Source organism: Fringilla coelebs, assembly GCF_963513975.1.
Source record: "Fringilla coelebs genome assembly, chromosome: 5".
NCBI lineage: Eukaryota > Metazoa > Chordata > Aves > Passeriformes > Fringillidae > Fringilla > Fringilla coelebs.
Genome location: NC_140033.1, coordinates 37,346,840 through 37,366,701, shown reverse-complemented (window position 1 = coordinate 37,366,701; position 19,862 = coordinate 37,346,840). Strand labels below are relative to the sequence as shown.

General features: G+C 37.4%; 1 protein-coding gene across 1 annotated transcript in view; it reads right to left on the bottom strand.

Annotated features, from left to right (window-relative positions):
• ZDHHC17 (zDHHC palmitoyltransferase 17) overlaps positions 1–19,862 on the bottom strand; it is a 66,061-nt gene that overhangs the window by 26,043 nt on the left and 20,156 nt on the right. Inside the window, exons 3-7 of the mRNA XM_084206840.1 lie at positions 14,470–14,592; positions 11,114–11,191; positions 9,579–9,723; positions 3,579–3,643; positions 2,126–2,288 (exon numbers count right to left, since the gene is read on the bottom strand). Coding sequence (XP_084062966.1) covers positions 2,126–2,288; positions 3,579–3,643; positions 9,579–9,723; positions 11,114–11,191; positions 14,470–14,592 — 574 coding nt within the window. The remainder of the gene's footprint in view (positions 1–2,125; positions 2,289–3,578; positions 3,644–9,578; positions 9,724–11,113; positions 11,192–14,469; positions 14,593–19,862) is intronic.

The window sequence follows — 19,862 nt, the reverse complement described above, 5'->3', positions numbered from 1 at the left end:
ATCCAAATTTGTTCCAAGCCTAGGCAGCCAGCAGTATGTGCTTTTCTAACACAGACTGACTAGAGCTGATAACAATAAAGCCAAAGCTCACATCTAATATTTCAGTCACGTCATCATTTGAAGAAGATGAACAGCTTTCAGCCAATGCATTTCTGTAATATCAGCTGTCTTACCACCATTCTTCATCAATTCCATGGGCTATCTGAGAAAAGTAATTCACTACACAGTGCTGCAGGAATCTGGAACTGACTGCATCAAAAAGCAGCCTTTCACAATTCCTTTTATTTCTGAGGAAGCATGAGCCAAACACTTGATTAGTGTTTGGCTCAAAGAAAACTTTTGCTGAACAGTCAAAGGAGGAGCACCAAACTGAGTTTCAATTGCCCTTTAAGAATCAACCAAATGTTTCTATTTCATATATATTTACTACCACCTAAATCAGCATCTCATACAAAGTCACTGGCTGGACGGCAAAACTGCCATTGCTCAAATAATTTTAATCCTCTGAAGATCCTAAAAACCTGGGGATCCATGCAAGAAACCTAGACTTCACTGCAGAAGATAGGCAGTGGTCAGTGAAACCAGACACTTATCTTCTGGCATGACTGGAAAGATGTCATGATCCAGCAGGTTCAAAACCCCATTTTTCTACTGACTGCTGCTGTCTGTCAATAAAGAAGGCAAGACCATGAACTACTTCAGGCTAGCATATACTTTTTCATATAGGCAAGCACAGAAATTTTTGTTACAGATTTCATAAGAGTCCAGAAATGTAGGTACAGTGACAACTTAAGAACTCCTGCCACACTTATCAGTCTGTCAAGACAAGTAAGGTTGACATACTGATTTTTTTCCCACAAAAATACCTTAATTTTTTACCATAGGCAGCATAGGAAAATAGCTTTTTAACACAAGAAGTGTGAGTAGAATCATAACTCCTTCACACAACTGACCTTACAGACCAGGAATAAACAATGTATCTTCACCTCAGCCCATGCAAGAGGCTAAATTATCTGTTTTAAACATGTATATAGGTGATTCCTTGTAATGAGTTTTCATTCATGATTATGAACATTTCTGATATGCTGAAGCAGATGTAGGATCCAAAAAGCTGCCAGCAAAATTTGGCTGCTCCCTTAGAAAGGCTATTCCATGCTCTCCAAGATAATTGATGTGTACTTTTTTAAAATATATATATTTCTATCACTTACGGCCAAGCAAAATAGGCCCCGGCCATCTTAATCAGTAGGAAAAATGGTGAAAGGACAAATAAATTAAATTAAGTTACAGCTGTATTTTCAAGAATAACCACTGTGCCTGTAACACTCATTAAGTGGAAAATACAAATATTTTAAGAGAAACTAAGTAGAGAATTCTTTTTCTAAAAGTGATTTCTTCTCTGACACCACAGATGAAACAGCTTGGGTAGCAAAATGCATCTAATTTGATATACAGAGTATCTGGAAGTAATGGACAAAACCACATTCCAAAGGAACACTTTCCAAGGCTGGAGAAGCTCCAAGTTATGGCAGAAATTCTAAGAGCTGTTTTGCTGGTCTAACATATGTTGGAGATGGACGCTGTTAGTACAGAATCTAGATTCACAGTTAAGAAATTCTGGTAATCAGGCAAGCTACGTTCACATGCATAAAAAGAGCCCATTTACTTATTTGACTCCTACTGGCATTTTCAGGCCTCCAATTTGCTTACTGGCACTGGGAGACCGACCAGAGCATTTGTCAGCTCCCTGGACAGAACTGAGATGTCTCACATCTCACTCCAACAGTCACCCTAGAATTTCACTGGAAGATATTCAGTCAGGTTTCCAATTTTACATCCAAACACACCAGCCTTCACACATGCAGTCTAACCGCACACCCCACTCCCATATATTTACACATAATCATTGTTAAATAATTTACTTAAGTATCTTTTATGGTGCAAATCTAGTGGTTATGCACCACTCTTAGGAAAAAAATTGCCAAATGACACATTAGTGACATTGCTTTTACTCCATCTTCATGATCCCACTATACCCACAATAATAACCTATTCTTGAGATTTATCATAGTCTCTGTTATTTCTGCCTCAAACCACTTACAATTAAACCAGACCAAATGTTTACCTTAATATTTTGAGCATCAACATTAGCTCCAGCTTCTAACAGAAGACTAATGACTGTAGTATTTCCTGCTAGCACAGCCCAGTGCAATGCTGTGTTTTTGTGGTACTTGTCTCCCAGATTAACCGACACGTTAAATGTAAGTAGTAATCGTGTTGGATCCACACTAGAAAAGAAAATTCTTGTTAGAGCTACAGATGAACTTAAATACGTCCCAACTTATTGTTGATGCATTCAATTTCTATTAAGATCATTGATCAGATACACAATGTAATAGCAAAGTGACATTTTTTGCTGTCAATTTTGACTCAAAATCTCTTCCCACCAAAACCAAACACTATTATGTTGACTTTAAAAGATCTCCCAAAGACTTATTCTGGGATATCAAGAAACATTTGTTCTACAACTCTAGCTTTCTGTTTACCAGGATCCAACACTACTAACAGATTTGTAAAAATATGCACACAATTATATACTCAATCAATGAAAGCTCAAAACATCTTATGTTTCCACTTCACAATCCAGAAGATGAAACTAAAATAGGATGTGAATGTTGGCAATGGCAAGTATTGGTAGGAGCTAGATTGAGTTCCTCCCAACAATAGACAGAGATAGGCCCTCCCAAACAAGAATCTAATTCAAACATTTGTTCTTTGGAGACAAGTTATTTTTTATCAATTTTTTCTAGCCATTGCCACAGGTAGGATTAGTGAGCACTTCTTCATAGTACCCTCTCTCCTGAAAAAGTCATTGTACTGGGTTTGGCTGAAATCAAGTAAATCTTCTCCACAGCAGCTCCTACGGTGCTGTGTTTTGGATTTGTGAGCAAAGCAGTACTGACAGCACAGGGACATTTTAGCTACTGCTGAGCAGTGCTGACACAGGGTCAAGGCCTTTGCTGTTCCTCATGCTGCCTTGCCAGTGAGCAGGCTGGGGGTGCACAAGAAATTGGATGGGGACACAGCAGGGAAGCTGACCCCAGCTGACCAAAGAGCTATCCAATACTGCATGGCAGTGTGCTCAGCAATAAAAGCTGGGGAAGAGAAGTAGGAAGCAGAGGACATTTCAGAGTTACAGCATCTGCCTTGCCAAGTAACTGTTACAGGTGACAGAACCCTGCTGACCTGGAAATGGCTGAACTTCTGCTCACTGATGGGAAGTAACAAATGAATTCCTTATTGTGCTTTATCTATTCAACTGTCTTTATTGCAACACATCAGTTTTCTCCTTTTTACCCTCCTGATTCTCCTTCTCATCCTACTTGGCAGGAGTGAAGAAGTGGTTGTGTGGGGCTGAGCTACCAAGTGGGATGAATTCACAATAAACACAAATGAAGAAAGATAAAATGGCAACTGTGGAAAGAACAGAAAAAATACTTCCAAAAAACTTCCCAAACCAGTCATTACTATATTTCACTTGGTTAACACTAAGATAAAGTCAAAACTGCATGTATTACCTATGTGTTCTGTAAGCTGCCCACATTAAAGGTGTCATTCCATTTTGATCCATCATATCTACATCCTAAAAAAAAGAAAAGAAAAAAAAGTTGGTGAGGTAAGTAAGCATACTCAAGATCCAGCAGATGCAATGTTTGCAATGAGAAGCAGTGTTCTAAGACTAATCATCTGAATTGGAAGAAAAACTGGCAAGCTTTTAGCACTCAAATAGTAGTTTAAAAATGAAAACAAACATTGATGCCACCATTGCCAAAAAATAACTGTTCCATTCTATTTTGGAAACTATGAAACACGTTGCATAAGACCAGTAATTTTTAACTTACTATTGATCTTCAAGATTGAAGATATATACAGGTGGTGTATTATTGCATTAAAAAGCAGAAGAAAATTAAAATAATGCACCAATATTTGAAAAGATACTTGATAAATTACTATAAATACCACTGTCTGAATCCTACATCCTATTAAATGCTAGCTGAACCTATTTTTCCACTTGCAAAGCAATTTCCCTTAGCTCACCGAGTTCCAATGGTATTTATGTATCTGGATATCCAGTTAATGGATGCCAGAGAATTTTAAGATTGAAAAAAAGGAATTAATAAGAACAACTTCCTCAAAAATAAAACTGATCTATAATTTCTTTCCCCTTCTGCCTAGAGAAATTGGTAATTCCTAAATATTTTGAGGCAGATTAGACTCTCAAGCACATTTGGGCAGATTTCACAGACCAGCACTAACAAAATCACTGCAAGTTAATGTAATGCAGGACATGAAGAGTTTTCCTTAGGGGCAACAGCTATGACAACATTTCCTATACCACTTCTCTCAGTTCTTACTAGGAAAATTAGATTGGAAAGCATTTCAATGAAGTCTTCTGCTAGAGAAATTCCTGACAAAAACCCAGAAAGTGACTGATGTTGCTTTCTGCCATCCCCAGAACCTCCTCTGCTCCAGCAGTCCACAAAATGCCCAGCACCCTGGGATCCCTACTCACACTGCTGCCTGACCCAGGCAGCTGTTCCCCAGAAAATCCAACATAGCTTCTCCAAACAATTGCTTTTAAAGCACCTCTAGTCTGCAGATCACTTTATATTTCTGAGTTTTTACTCTGTTGCTAAATTTAAAAAAGTTAATTAAAAACCAGTTGATGGGGGAGAAGAAGAGCAGTTACTTGATTTACTTGCTTGTACTGTTTGTTCAGAAGAGTTACATGGTTTGAGATCAGGATCCAACTCTGTTTGCCCACAGTACTTGTATAGGTTAGATCCTTTTGAGCCTACTAGGACTATGCAACTGCTGGCATTGCCTTTAGCCCCCTGTGGTTGAAATCATGAAGTTAGAACCACAGCCCAATCTCAAGTTCATTCATCCTTGAGAAGCATGACTGATTCACAGCTCACACTGTGTGAACAATATACTTGGAGGATTGTACAAATTACTGCAACATGAACAATCACTTTCATCTTTAGATTTCATATCGAAAAGTGCCTCTTTGTGACAGTATGAATGTGTGTAGACGTAGTGGAACAAGTCCTTCAATGATTTCGCCTGACAAATCCAAGCTACACTTTGCATGCTAGATGACACTCAGCTAAAAGAAAAAACCCAAACCCATCAACTCCAGAACATTCCCTACACTTAAGTTACCTAGGCAGGCTACAGGTACTACTCATATTAAGCTACTACGCTGGCTGAAGCAGATCCCTTTTCAAAGGAACTTTAATGAGAGGCAAAGCAGCTAAGACTCACTTGCACACTGCTGTACAGATGTAACAAAGATGATATACCTGTGGATAGCAGACATGTGCTCTAACAAACCTCTCAGCAAAAATTCCTTGTTATTTCTCCAGATCACTACTGTAACCACAGAGTGAGTGAGACATTTTAGAAAGGAAGCTCTGCTCCTGCTTTTTGCCAAAGAGAGGGCTGAAGCAAAAAAAAAAAAAAAAACCTTCAGCAGCTGGTTCATATTAAGAGACTGTTCTTCCATGCTGTGGTGTCCAACAGGCACTTTAGCATTACTTTCTTGTTTAACTCAGTGACAGATCAGTGCTCAGGAAGGGGCGTGCCTGTGCTGTTAGGACATGGCACAAGCACTGCAAGAACCAAAGATTCAAACAAGAAGTGAAGCAATGATCAAAAGTTGCACATACTGCTGCCCTCTGCATGTGGTTCAAGGGTGAATTCTGTGGACCACAACAAGATTTCCTCTTGTTTCTAAAGTACAACAACTCTGCTTCTGAAGGAGAAAAAACATTTCACATTCATAGATAACCAGACTTAATCCCAGGGCACTAATACAACATTGCACAAAAAGCTTTTAGTGAGGCAAAAATACTGGAGAGAAAGAGCTTTCTGCATGAATAGGGGTTGCAGCAACTCTTCTGCTGCTTAATACCACTTTCTGAAAGCAAGAGTTGACAAGGAAGGATTCTGAAGAGCAGCTAGAGATCAGAGCAGCATTAGGCTCACCAGGAGATTTAACAAGCAATGGTCAAACCAGTACTGTGATAAAATAAGCATAGAAAACATCAAGAGATCCCACTTAGAACTACTTTAAATCACACAGAAAGGAACCAGGAGTTTGATTCTCTTTAGAACCATTACTGCTTATTTCACAAAACACAGACCTTCACAGAAAAGACTCATCACATCCTTGCTCAGAATCCTATTCTCCATACGGAAAAGATCTCTTTCACATGAACTGTTGCCCAGAGAAAGGAAAAAAGGCTTTAAAAACATATAGTAAAGAAGATTTCTCAGTAAGGCTGATGTAAGTCTGACAATATTTCTTAATTTAGAAAAGATGTGCTAGTTACAGACCAGAAGCAGAGATTTTGTAAGATTCCCATTAAAGCAGAGATTTTGTAAGAGTCCCGTAAAACGGAGCACAGACCAACAAAGAAGACAACATAGAAGCAAACCTACCCCATTCCTTCAAACAAAATCCCTCTTCTGAATACCCTAGTCCATCAAACACAGTCAGGCTTGAATCATAAGGAAGAACACAACTGGACTTACAATTCTCTAAGTAATGTGCTCTGAGTTGGTCTAGGAAATAAAATACTTGGTTCAGCGTCTTAATGCTGGCCTGAGCTTGGTGGAGAGAAGGAGACTGGGTGGCAAGCGAGATGACAATGCTTAGGAGCACTGCCCATGGACCACAGCACCAAAGTAACCACAGCTGCTGGTACCACACTGGCATCTCTCAACGTAGATGCCACCTACTTCTAAGCCATAGCACAGGTGACCCTACATAGCTTGAGACATTAGTTAACATAAAAAACTGTAACTCTGAAAATAAAAAAAACAGTACTTGATGAGTAAGTGGTAATTAAACTATGAAAGTGATAGTTGAACTATAAGTATGAAATAGTTAAACTAAAATTTTAGAAGTAGAGTATTTCTTACATAATTTTACCCTACAAGCAACTTTATAGTCACTCATTATCTATGATTAAGTTACCTCACACATGCACAGGATGAGAACACATTATTCAACCATTCTGTATCTTAATCCAGGTGAATGCTTGTGTATGCAAGATCCTAATACACCTCTGGCATTTTAAGCAGCCTAAGCACAATATCAAGCAGTCAAATTGTACATTGCACATTATTAAGTACCTTCAAGCTCTTTTTCAGTTTTTCTTTCTCACATTTTTTTAATAAAGATCTTACCTAAACTTGAACTGTGCTACAGGTTCTGTTACTTGATTTCTCATTATATTTATATCATGTACTTGTACCAGGCATGATTTTGACCCAGGCAACCTACTGATACAAACAACATGTTCAAATTCTGAGACAGCCAGATATCAGTCTTTCAGATTTCAGTAAGAGGCATGACCAAACAAAAAGCAATATCTATCAGCCACTGCTGCCTCTTGGATGAGTAGTACTTTCTGGCATGGAAATGGGCTCACTTCCAATCAAAGCCAGAATGCATCTGACCAAGAGCTCTTCCCCTTCACTCAAGCCTCAGATTGCAAATTTTACCATTGGCTGCTACAGCCAAGAAGAAAGTGAAACAGCAATACTGAAGTTGGGTTCCAGCTCTGTCTCAAAAATGGACATGGTAGCAATTAGGAACAATTTCTTAATCCACCTGTCAGTCCTCTATTCCATCATGAAAGTTGGCTTCTCTTTGACCCCACTCATCCCCAAAGGCATCAGGATCTGAACTAACACAGCACAACAGCCTACACCGACCCTCATTTTGACATTTATTTAGCTGTCATTTGCCACACAGGTGCTAGAATTAGGTCCAGAACCAGGGCTAGCCTACTCTTTTGTCTCTGTAAAGACAAAAGGAAAATAAGTAGCAGTATATAGGGTAAGCCCGCAGAAGCGAAAGCAGTTCAAGTTTCCAAATCCAAATCTCAGCACCACCAGGAGGTGGGGGAAGAAATAAAGAGAAGAAATTAATGACCTCAGTACTAATTGAAGGAAAATTTTAAAATAGAAGCATGTATCTCCTATGGCTTCTATATAAACTAAAGGTTCTGTAGTTGTATGTAATATAGCTAGAGAACAATCATTTTAGGGATTGTTATTATAATGCTATTGATATTACTAGATTTTAAACATACAAATCAATACATAATTTTTCAAGTGGAACTTTATGAAGCACTGTGAAAAATTACTGTTAAAATTAATTCAAATTTACATCATGGAAAGAATACCAAAATCACACTTGAAAATATTTGAGAGATTTAATAAAAATCGGTGTTTTAAAAACTATTTATAAGAGCTATTTTCAAACTAACAGTTTTAAATTTTAAGGCACTTTTTGTGTCTTTAAGTATGTACTCATGTAAAGACATACAGCTTCTTTTCAACTGAAGATATGTTATGAAGATATGAAGATATGCTTTTAAGATATATATATTCAAATAGACAGGACAAATCTGTATACAAACATGAAGACAAACACAGGGAGACTTCATAATCATAACAGAATACTTTAAAGGCTATTAGTACTTTATTAATACGATGCTTTAAACAAGTTGACACTCATATAATGCCAACAAGATTTTTCTGTTAACATAAAACCCACATACAGCTATGCATAATTTGAGAAGAAATTACAAAACTTGCTCCTCTAAAAACACCCTCCTCTACAATCATTCTTTCTTACAAAACAGCATTTATACAGAATAGGATCAGACTCTTCTTTTGCCTAGCTTACTCTTTATCATACACTAAGTACTGTTTTACCAAACAGATACAAACTGAATACTGCCTGGAGTTATAGCTTGGGGTTTTTCACATGTACAGGTGTAAGTAATTTTCTGCAGCAAATTCAGTATTTGTTTTACACAGACCAAACTCACTGATTTCATATTCTACATGACTCACTGGATCATATCTCATTTGGTATTTGAAAGAATAAGCAGAATACAGAAGTGTGAACAGCATTAGTAGGACTGTCATACAAGAGGAGGGCTTTGACTTTTCTATATGGTTTACACAGTAAATCAAATCTGTGCTTCAGGCACATGCCTATGGGTGAGTAAATCTAAATTACAGTGCAGGGTGCATAGCAAAAACACAAGTTTTTGAGCAGACAGAAGGACAGATGAGACATAACAGGAACAGTAATGAATACACATTATATACACGCTTCACAGATCTAGCAGTAATATAAGGGGCTAGCAAGAAGGTTTGAGGTTGTTTCATTCTCATTGAAGAATTCTACACTTGCTACCATTGTCAAAGCTACATTTATAGATTAAAATCATTAGAAATAAAGAATCAGAATTTCCATATACATTAGGGAGGTGTGAATTAAAGCCAAAGTACTCAGATCACTGTTGCAGGAAATTAGTTTAATAGGTGGCACATCAACACTGTAGTCTACAAAAAAGGACATGGAATTATTTTTATATTTATTCAAGCAAATATTTTGCATCTCCTTAATGAGAGGTATGAGTTTCAACTGCATTCCTACTCTAAAATTTAGTTGAATCTATTTAAATATGGTATTACTTAAAATTTACCTGTCCCTTTGCTATCAGGTAAGCAACAATCGAAGTATGTCCAAACTGGGCAGCCAAATGAATACAGCTACATCCTTCTCCATCAATTAGCGACGGATCTGCCCCATATTTCATCAGCTGTACAACCATGGATAAGTGACCCTGTCTAAATGCAACAAAACACAAAAAACAAACAACTGAATAACTATATGCAGGAAAACTTATAAAATTTGAATAATGAAATACAACAAGTATGTTTAGCAGTTAATTACACTATCAGAATTCCCACACTTTAAGTCATACTTTAAAAACAGCAACTGTCATGATCTGATTCTCCAAGTGAGTAAGCAAACTCATTCATATGAGAAATTATATGCATATAGTGCACTCATCACATGCAATTTGCTTAACTGTACTGCACAGCAAAAAAAGACAGTCAACCAAAAAATCAAATTATGATTGAGAAATCTAGTCTACTATGACTTGTTACAAACCACATATGAAACATGCTATTTTAAGAGATGTCAAACTGGCTAGATAATCTCACTTTTTGTGGAAATTAAAAACTGTAGCAAAACAAAAGTAGGGGAAAAAAGGAAAACTGAAGGTCTACGTTTCCTCCACACTATCTTAAAAGCTTATGCATCTTTTTAGCTTAATGAGCATAGGCATATCCTTCTTTTAGACAGAGTGCCCAAGTGTCTTTTCAACACTTAGTCTCTAAAAGTGTCACAGTGCCTAAGTACACCGTTCTGACATGAGCAAAAGACCTTCTCAATTTTGGAGAAGCCACTTTGGACAATGCTTCACAGAACTGATTACAGGTATGAATGAACACCAGGAAATTTAGTCAAGATTTTGTGCTATTAACACAGAATCACAGACTGCGTTCTGTAACAAAAAGAAATATAGAAGCTAAAATCTTTAATAGAGGCTAACAAGCAAGTCCTCACCTTTAGCAAACACATTATTTTGATATATTAAATCTTCTAAAAACTAATTTTCCAAGTCTCCTTTTGCCATCTACAGTTAAAAATATTAATATGGACACTGTTTCTTTCCCACCTATTTCTAGGTGGTTGTCTGAAGGAGTAGGTACTGCTTGAAGGCTGTCTTTAATTTTTCCAGCCATTTATCATGACCATGTTCTACATAAGAACCCTGATTTTAAGTACATCTTTTAAAAAATCCACATATGCAATAGAACACTGCTAGGACAATGTCACACCAAACCATCCTACGACCCATCTGCACAAGTGCCACTGAACTTCAGAAGACTTGACAAAAATAAGATCTCAGAAGTAAGAGTAAGGTAAATTGCCTATACTTCATTTGTTTTCCTACTGTAGCAATCATCTTCCTCTATATCAGAAAAAACCATATGCTGAGAGCTCTTTCAGTTCAAACATACCACATTCACAGTGAGCCCAGTTATCAAAGACTGAATTAATTCTAGTACAAAGTATTTCCATAAAACACAACAATTCCATAAAACCATCAGTACTCCATGTTAAGCAAAAAAATAGAGAAGAAAATTTCAGAAGATTTTTTCATACCTTGTTGCCCAGTGTAGTGGGGTAGAATTTAAATCTCCTCCTAGCTGATCAACAATAGCACCTTTTGATATATAGTACCTGGAATAACAGAAATAGTAAACATTACTGATTGTTTTGGTTAAATTGAAAGGACACAGGTGAGCATGTCTGATGTTAGGCAAAATAGGCAGCTAGAGATCAGAGGACCAGAGCCTTTTCTTGCCTTCATATAACCTTCCTTTTTAGAGTTTGTGCATATACTTTCAATTTTCTTGCATTTCTGACATGGGTTGGGAAACTAGAGATGCCTCCTACAGTGTTTTAAACATTATGCTATTTCTTAATTTTATTCTAAAGTATAACAAAACAATTGCTATATACAACTTGCAGTATGTACAGTAGTACAAACTCTGCTACCACGGAAGTATTTAATAAACTATTCTTAAATATTATGGGGCTGTTACATTAAATAGAATTCTGAATTACTGGTAAAAGTTTATGGTGCTAGAAGACTGTAATTTTTAGAGAATTTTGGCTAAACAGTAAAATTACATGCCATTAGACTTGTAGCTTATATCATCACTGGAATAACCCTGCTGAAGTCATAGATCCCAGAGATTACACTTAAGTTACACATTTAGTGAAGGACTGAGATTTTTACATACTTTTCAATTATTACTAATCAAAGGACAAAAATCATCTGAGTTTTTAAAAAGAATTTTTAAATGATGGGATAGACATTATTTTCCCCTCATAACATTTATAAAAAGATGAGCTATCTGTAAGAACAAAAGAAGTTACCTATTTTTAACTGCAACAATTCACATTCATAGTCATTTGCAATATTTCTGTGAACTGTTGTCATTGCTGTTTTATCTGGAACACTAAACTAGCAATATTACTTTTCCTTCTCAAAAGGAAACACATGCTTTATAAAGATAATACTGTTTCCAAATACAGGCCTTCCCAGAAGGCTTCTAGTTTTTCATTCACCACTGTCTAACCTTTGTCTATACCTAGCTATAGATTGGTGTTTGCACATTGCAAGTGCCTGTGCCTATAGACTTTTTGCTTTTGAAAATACCTGTCAGGTATATATGAACACTGCTCTCCCACCCACATGAGCTGTCCTTCAAATCCTCATCATTGAATTTCTGCCATCTCACACTCTGCTAAGTGTTTCAAGACATGGCAAGAAGAAGGGCAACAAACAGAACAACTTGAAAAACATTACTCTTAAGTAACTACCTTCATTTTCTAGAGTGCTTATTGATTCAGAGAATGAAATTTCAAAAATAGCCCTTTTAGGAACCTTTAGGAACAGAAACTGGAAAATGCATGTCAGACTAAACACATCTAAAGAAAAAGCTTTTATACAGTTGTTTTAGAGCCATCAGACACAATGAAGTACTTAAACAGATTTGCCAAAGTGAAAAAAAAACAGTGTGAGAGACAAAAAAGATCTGCTCTGATTGATGCAGGACAGTCCATTCCACTGGCCTCCAACACTAAAAGAACAAAACTTCAACATCTTTCTGTGGAAGTTAGGGTTTTTTTTATTTCTCCATGAGAAAAATCAGAGATTTTGTAAAAGTCTTCATCCTACCTAGGTGAAAACACAAAGCACATTATATGGTAAAGAAACAAAGAAATTTCATTACAGTAAAGTATCAGCTACTACCTGAAGAGCTATTAATTCTCCCTTGGGAAGGAGCTCCAAAGGAAATCTTGTCTAGATGAAAAGGCAGCACAGAGAAATTCACAGTCAAAGCTTGGATTCATCTCTCTGATGTGACAGCCACTCATGGGGAGGTGAACACTAAACAGATTGTCTTCATTCAAACACTGGGCCTTGCAGAAATGCAGAATACGTTCAGATTCTACTGACAGCAGAACTGCTTACTGGTTAGTAGGTTTTATTTAGAAGGAAGAACTTGCAGTTTGACAACTGGGAAAAGACAAGGCGACAATCTCCTGCCAGATGGTGCATCGAAATAACATTTTATGTTTCTGTAAGGGTGTTTTGAGACTCGGTTGAGATTTATCACTGCATTTCGGTTTCAGTATACAAAAATGGTAAGATTTTTCTGCAAAACCAGACTGAGAACTTAGTCTATTTGTCTAAGCAGATCTTGCAGAAGGAAATTTGTGCTAGGTGAGAAGGTCCCCAAAGAAAGAAAGAACTGGGCAATCCCACTCTCAGTGAGTCATCTAAGCTTCCAATAGAAGATGCCAGGCATGCAAGTTCTATTTAAGCAAACTACTTACACTCAAAGCAAGCAGATCTCATAAGAGGTCGCCTTAAGAAGAAAATACTTCCACTGATCTCCACATTAGGATCACTAAGTCTTTGGCAGGCATTTGAAAACTCCCTCAGCTTGCATTCAGTGACTGAGGAATCAAAAGTGCATGCAGTCACTGTTATTAGAAGGAAAAGTAGAAGAGAAATCCTTGTCTGAAGAAAGCTCGACACAGGGGATGCGGAACTACTGTAGGAAGTAACTAACTATAGAGATATAAGGCCATTTTTTGCATTTTTAGAAAGCCAAGTTGAAGAGCTACCAATAGATCAGTGTAAGTATGAAAACAGAATGGTGTTCTAGACACTCATCCCTGATTTTATGGAAATATGAAAATGTTCTATAGCTTTCCTTATCAATGAGTTTCACTGTTACGTACACTGAATCTCAAGTCTCAAAATTGATGGGATGAAGAAATACTAAAAATAAGAGATGTCTAATTCTAAGCCTGCACTCCTGAAAGGCAAGCTGCTATGCTACTTCATTGGAAAGAACTTACATAGTCAACACTCACTAAACAAGACACTGAGATCTAGTATCACAGGAGTAAACAACTTTATCTCTGCAGTACCAAGCTTAATAGCCAACATATTTAATGAAATTATCCACTGCACATAATGGGGAAACTGAGAAGACTTGGGGAAAGATGTAATAGGCTTGAACAAATAGAAAAACCACTAAATAGTTTAATTCTGAGGAAATAAAATAAACTAGTGCCTTGCAAAAAGAGAGTGGGAGAGCATAAAATAAGGTGAGTGATACAAAAAAATAAATCAAGATCCTCTAAAGACAGAGGAATCTGAAGTGCAAGAACTGCATCAAGAGAAGGGAACTGTAGATAGACACACCAGCAGTTACATGTATGCTAGTAAACAGTGGGAAGAAAATGCAATGCTATATGTCAACAGTGGTAGAGATGCATTAATGGACAAGAGCTTTGACATACTGTCAAGGAAAAAAGGACAAATTAGACACATTAAATTTAAAGTCATTCAATTGTCTTAAAAACAGAAATCAACATTTTTAAGGACATAATTAATTTTAAACTCAAAGTGTAACTTAAAGTATAATACATACTTCACCAGATCTATCCTGTTGTTGATTGCAGCCCAGTGGAGAAGTGTTACGTTTTCTTTGTCTGGTTGTCGAACATCATAACCAGCTTCCACCAACTCTCTGCATCGTTCATATATTCCATACCTTGAAAATAAAATAAGACTTGTCAAAATGCTGACCTTAGATTAAAATGCACTCAGCAAACACCATACTTTCAGTCACAATACAAAATCTTCAACAGAAGAGAAACGAAGAAGAAACTTCACTTTCTTTTTCTAAATGATTACAAACGTCTTGCAACAAGAAGCTTCCACTGGCAAAAAAAACTTTAATCAAATCAAGGTATTACACAAAACTTCTGTCTACAGAAAACTGTACTGTAGAGCAAGGCAAAATATCTACCAGTAGTATACTAAACTTAAATAACTGTTCACTTCATGGGGACTCCACTACATTTGCTTCTCCCACTTGGTTCTCCTTCCTTTCCAGCTCTTGAAGAGCAAACAAAACTTAGTGAGCTGATTTGACAGTATCTTCCTAAAATTCAGAAGATCATCAAGCCAATTACAAACACAAACAGCTCAAGTACTTCCCATTTTTCTTCTCAAGACAACAAATAGCCATCTTTCTGATACAAGTTAGCATAATTTTATTTTTTAGGGCACTTTGAAATTCTGTACATTAATGCGAAATTTATTCTTCTATTAAAGAGAACTATTAAATGTGATGTACTGCCTTTTGAAAAAAATTCTGCACATATTTGAAAGTTGAAACAAATCAGGAAGCATAAACATCACTTGAGCATTCAATATAGGAGTAACTCCAACATTAAATAATTTTTGCTGTGATGTTTACACTGTTTTACCACCTATTTTCAGTGTTAAAAATGTAATGCAGAAAAGCAAGTAAAGATTACATTTCAAAAATCTGTACATCCACAGCGATTGCTCAAGTCTCAATGAAGAGAATGTGAGAATGCCTTTGAAATCAAGGTCAATGCCTTGTGATATCTGACTTCTGCTAAAACAGAATTTTAACAGCCTCTCAACATTGGGACTTAAGTTTCTCATATGCTGCTTCTATGTTCTACTTTCTGCAGAAGAAATGGCCTTAGAAAAGGCTCTTCTGTTCCACTTGATCAGCTTGCATAACTCTTGCAGAGAACTTCTTCCTAGGGCAGTTGTCATTCTTACTTTTGCTTTCATATATTTGAATGGAACCTCAATCTGGATGGTGCTCCCATAATGAATGATCAAATGACTCAAACCAACAAAACGCAGGAACACTTTCTAAGCCTATAATTTGAAGGATAGAAATTAGTTGGACACTATTAAAAAAGTACTAGACATAACAGCCCACTTATTTTGTGTTGCTTTCAATTTCTTATGAAATCTGCATGAGAAACTATGAAAAACGCTAGAAATTTTTGTCATACTTATCTTTTCAAACATATTGCATGCAGTATATACCAACTAGCAACACACTGATAAAATGGGGTCCTTCAGACTAAGTAAAAAAGCAGCAGCCATGAAAAATTTTGACAAGAAAGGTTTTTTTGTAATACACTGAGGCAGGTGGAAAGAAGATATTTGGGTTATGATGACTTAAAAATACACAACCAGCTAGACAAGATACACGTAACTCAGACAAACATAACTGCTAGGAAAACTGGTAAGGTTCTAAGTCAATCCAGCCTTGAAGCACACCATCTACCAAACCCTAGTTTAGATCAATAGTGTGGCCTGATGAGTGCCTCTACAAACGGCTTACCACATACATACCATTCCTGACTTCTCATATCAGCTGGAAGGGCCACTGAAATAGGTTAGGACTAAAAAAGGCAGGTCAGGCAAGAATAAGGAGTCAAGTGAAAGGAGGAGAGATGGGGGAAAGAAGGACTTCCAAAACCAGACAAAATTCTGATCTTCCTACAGTACAGTATCACACTGCCATTTTACAATGAAGGCAGCCTGGAAAGTGATTCATACAGAATGGCAATGCAACCATTTGTTGACATGCTGTTCTACTCCAGTCAGCTCTTATGACACTCTCTCCTGCTGGAATGCCTGCTGCCTTCACTTAAACTACAAACTGAAACCATTTTGTAAGAAATAACTCACCTAAGCCCTGCTATCAGTTTTAACAGTCACCAGCTTAAAAAAATGTATAGAGCCTAAGGCTGAGTTTAGCTGACTCTCATCCTGCTTAAATAAGCAGTAGAAAACAAGCAGAATTTTCAAATAAAATATTCTAAGTTATTGGAAAGATACAAAGCACACAAGGATACAATAATTTTAACTTCCTATAAAATGCAAGAGGCAATCATGTAAAGTTTTCATGCAAATGGCTTAGGCTTTTCCTTACATGTATTTGTTTTGGGTGGGATTAAGTTACTCTTCTTCAGAGTGGTTCCTATGAGGCTAGGTTTTGTATTTGTGATCAAAGCAGTGTTGACTAACACACCAATATTTAAGCTACTGCGGAGCAGTGCTGACACAGGGTCAAGACCTTTGCTGTTCCTCATGCTGCCCCACCAGTGAGCAGGTTGGGCGTGCACAAGAAGTTGGATGGGGACACGACAGAGACAGCTAATGCCAACTGACCGAAGAGATATCCAATACTGCGTGGCAGTGTGCTCAGCAATAAAAGCTGAGGGACAAAGGAGGGATATTTGGAGTGAAGGTGCCCACCCACCAAAGTAACCATTAGATGGATATGGCTGTACACTCACCTGCCCATGGGAAGCAACAAATTAATTCCTTTCTTTGCTTTGCTTCTGAGTGCAGCTTTTACTTTATATATTAAACTTTGTTTATCTTTACCCTTTTGGTCAATTTCTCCATCCCAGCAGAGGGAAGCAAGAAAGCAGCTGTGCAGGGCTCAGCTGCACAGCAGTTAAACCACTACATCACTATTGACCAGCTATAGCAAATTGCACATACGCTTTAAAGATGAGTGTCCTATCAAATTGACAACACAACATGAACCTCTTTCAAAGTAACCTTTGATTGCTACCCAAGTTTTTGTTAGGCCATGCTGCCAAGATAGGAATAACAAAGAAGCCCCCGACAGTCTTAGGGAAAGGGGTGATTATTCTTTGGGTGCACTTAGTAATAAAAATTATAAGTATTGGAGACAAAAGATAAATATAGTTTACGTAAACTTTGTTATAAAAAGAGGTGGCCGCCCTGTGGGCGGTCAGAGTGCCTTTGGCTGCCTTGCTGGTCAGACCCCGGCTGGGCAGAAAGAAAATTTTTGTAGATAAGAAATAATAAACAACCTTGAAGACCGAACCTGAGAGTCCAGCCTTGTTTTTGGAGCCCGAAAAGCGAGCCCATCTCACCCTTGTCTGGGCAGAGACAAATAACAGCCCGAACCCAGACACTTGTGGGGAGGAGGTTGGACTGGTTATTTGTCAGGCTATTTAATTAAATATTTAATTAAATTTGCTTTTAATTAAAAGCAAAACTCCAGTCTTACAGAAAATGTGATGCTACCTTCTGAAGGACTTGGCTTAAGATGTATGAAAATCAAGGAAAGCTGTCACAAGTGACCCTGCAGCCTGTTGATGCAGAATGCTGCTGCCAGTTCCTACAGAATGCTCCAATTATGCTCCACTGATGTTTACAAGTACCTCCTTCTAGAATTCACCTGTACACTGTGGTGAGGCCCTGGGCAAAGACTGCGGGTATGGCCTCAGATACAAGAAGGAATAGTAGGAATGGATTCACTCTTTTGGGGTCAGCAGTACAGACTTCCCATTCTTCCGACTAGGAGGCATCTACAAGTCACAGTACATGGCACTATTCCACCACAAAACAGAACATGAAATTCTGCAATACACCAGAACAGCCTTTACAGGATAATAAAAAAGCTCTTTCCAAAAGTGACACTGAGAATAAGGTATACAGAAATTTTTTAATTTAAGTCACCCTCAATTTGTCTGTTTCTAGCAATTTACATTTAGTATTTTGAACACAATCATAACTGTTTACTAAAGATGCAGTACACAAGGTATGACTCTTCAATTTATTGTCAAAGAGGACTTCAAGATCTTGACAGACAAAATCTGCCTGGAAAAAACGTTAGGAATTTACAATTCGCTCCTCTTCCTGGGAAGAGCAGGCTCTCTACAATTAAACAAAGCACTGAATCTGCTGCAGTTATGGATTCTTCAGATCTGTCCCAGAAGTGCAGCATTCTTCTCTCACATACAATCTACAGTCTTGTTCCATCAATTTGCTGCAGCTGACTTCACCTTGCCTTCTCCAAAGGTTCATGATGCACTGTTAGGTCAGAAAATGACAAAGTCACCTATTTCAGACACTCAGCATAATCATGCTGGCAATGTCGCTATCAAGGGCTCTATGCCCTTCAAGGGTAATGGAGAGTAAGATTGAAATCCTCACAGGAGACTGATATATTAATCTAACAAATGTTCAGTATCTGAATGAATTCTAGAGGGTGATGCTGTAAACATCAATATGGAGCATAATTAAAGCATACTATTGAGTTTGGCTTGTTCTGAAAGAAACGGTATTAGACCAGGACAAAAATACCATTGTGCAAGCTCCTTTTGCTACCACAGTCTCTAAGCCGTTTCAGTAACTAACCTGTAACATTGTATTTGTCATCACAGGTTAAAGATATTCTGACCTTAATACCCTGAAAAACAGTACCCTACTGCCTTTTGCATTTAAAATACGTAATCCATTTTCTATTCTTTTGTCTACAAATACATAGACTCTTGAAAATAGACACCGCCAGCTTTGCAACACGACTAACATTAGATTTGGCTACAATAATAGCAAGGAATCTCAACAGTGAGCACATCACCATGCCAACAAAGAGCAGGTAAACCAGGAGCTCACTCCCTCATCTTGCCATCATTGTAACTCAAATCAAAGCTGTTTGAACTGGAAACGCAATTAACAGAAAAACAGATCTTTTTTCTTCTTTGGAAATCTCATTCCCATGAATAATGGTGGTAAATACTAACAAAGCCTTTAACACATTCTCAAGGTTTTTGTGTTAACAGTAAAACAGTTATGTTTTCAACAGAAAAGGTTTAACTCAAGAGCTACTTAACAGAGCATTAACAATAGTGTTGAAAGACAAAAGAAATTCAGCTCTTAAATACTGTTCCAAAGCCCTAAATTGTCTAGACAGTTGCAGCCATATTACTAATGTGGTTAAAAAAGTCCCACCCTTCCACATCAAAGTCAGGTACATTTCACTTTCGGCAATATAACCAACCCCATGGGCACAAACAACCAGGAATAATGGATGTGCACCTGTGTCACAGTCTGTCCACTCTCTCCTATAACTAGCTGAAGAGAGCCAGGAGTAACTGTTCCTTTAGCCAACCCTTACCAATTTTAATTATTCCATATATACCTTTTTTTAAATCAGTT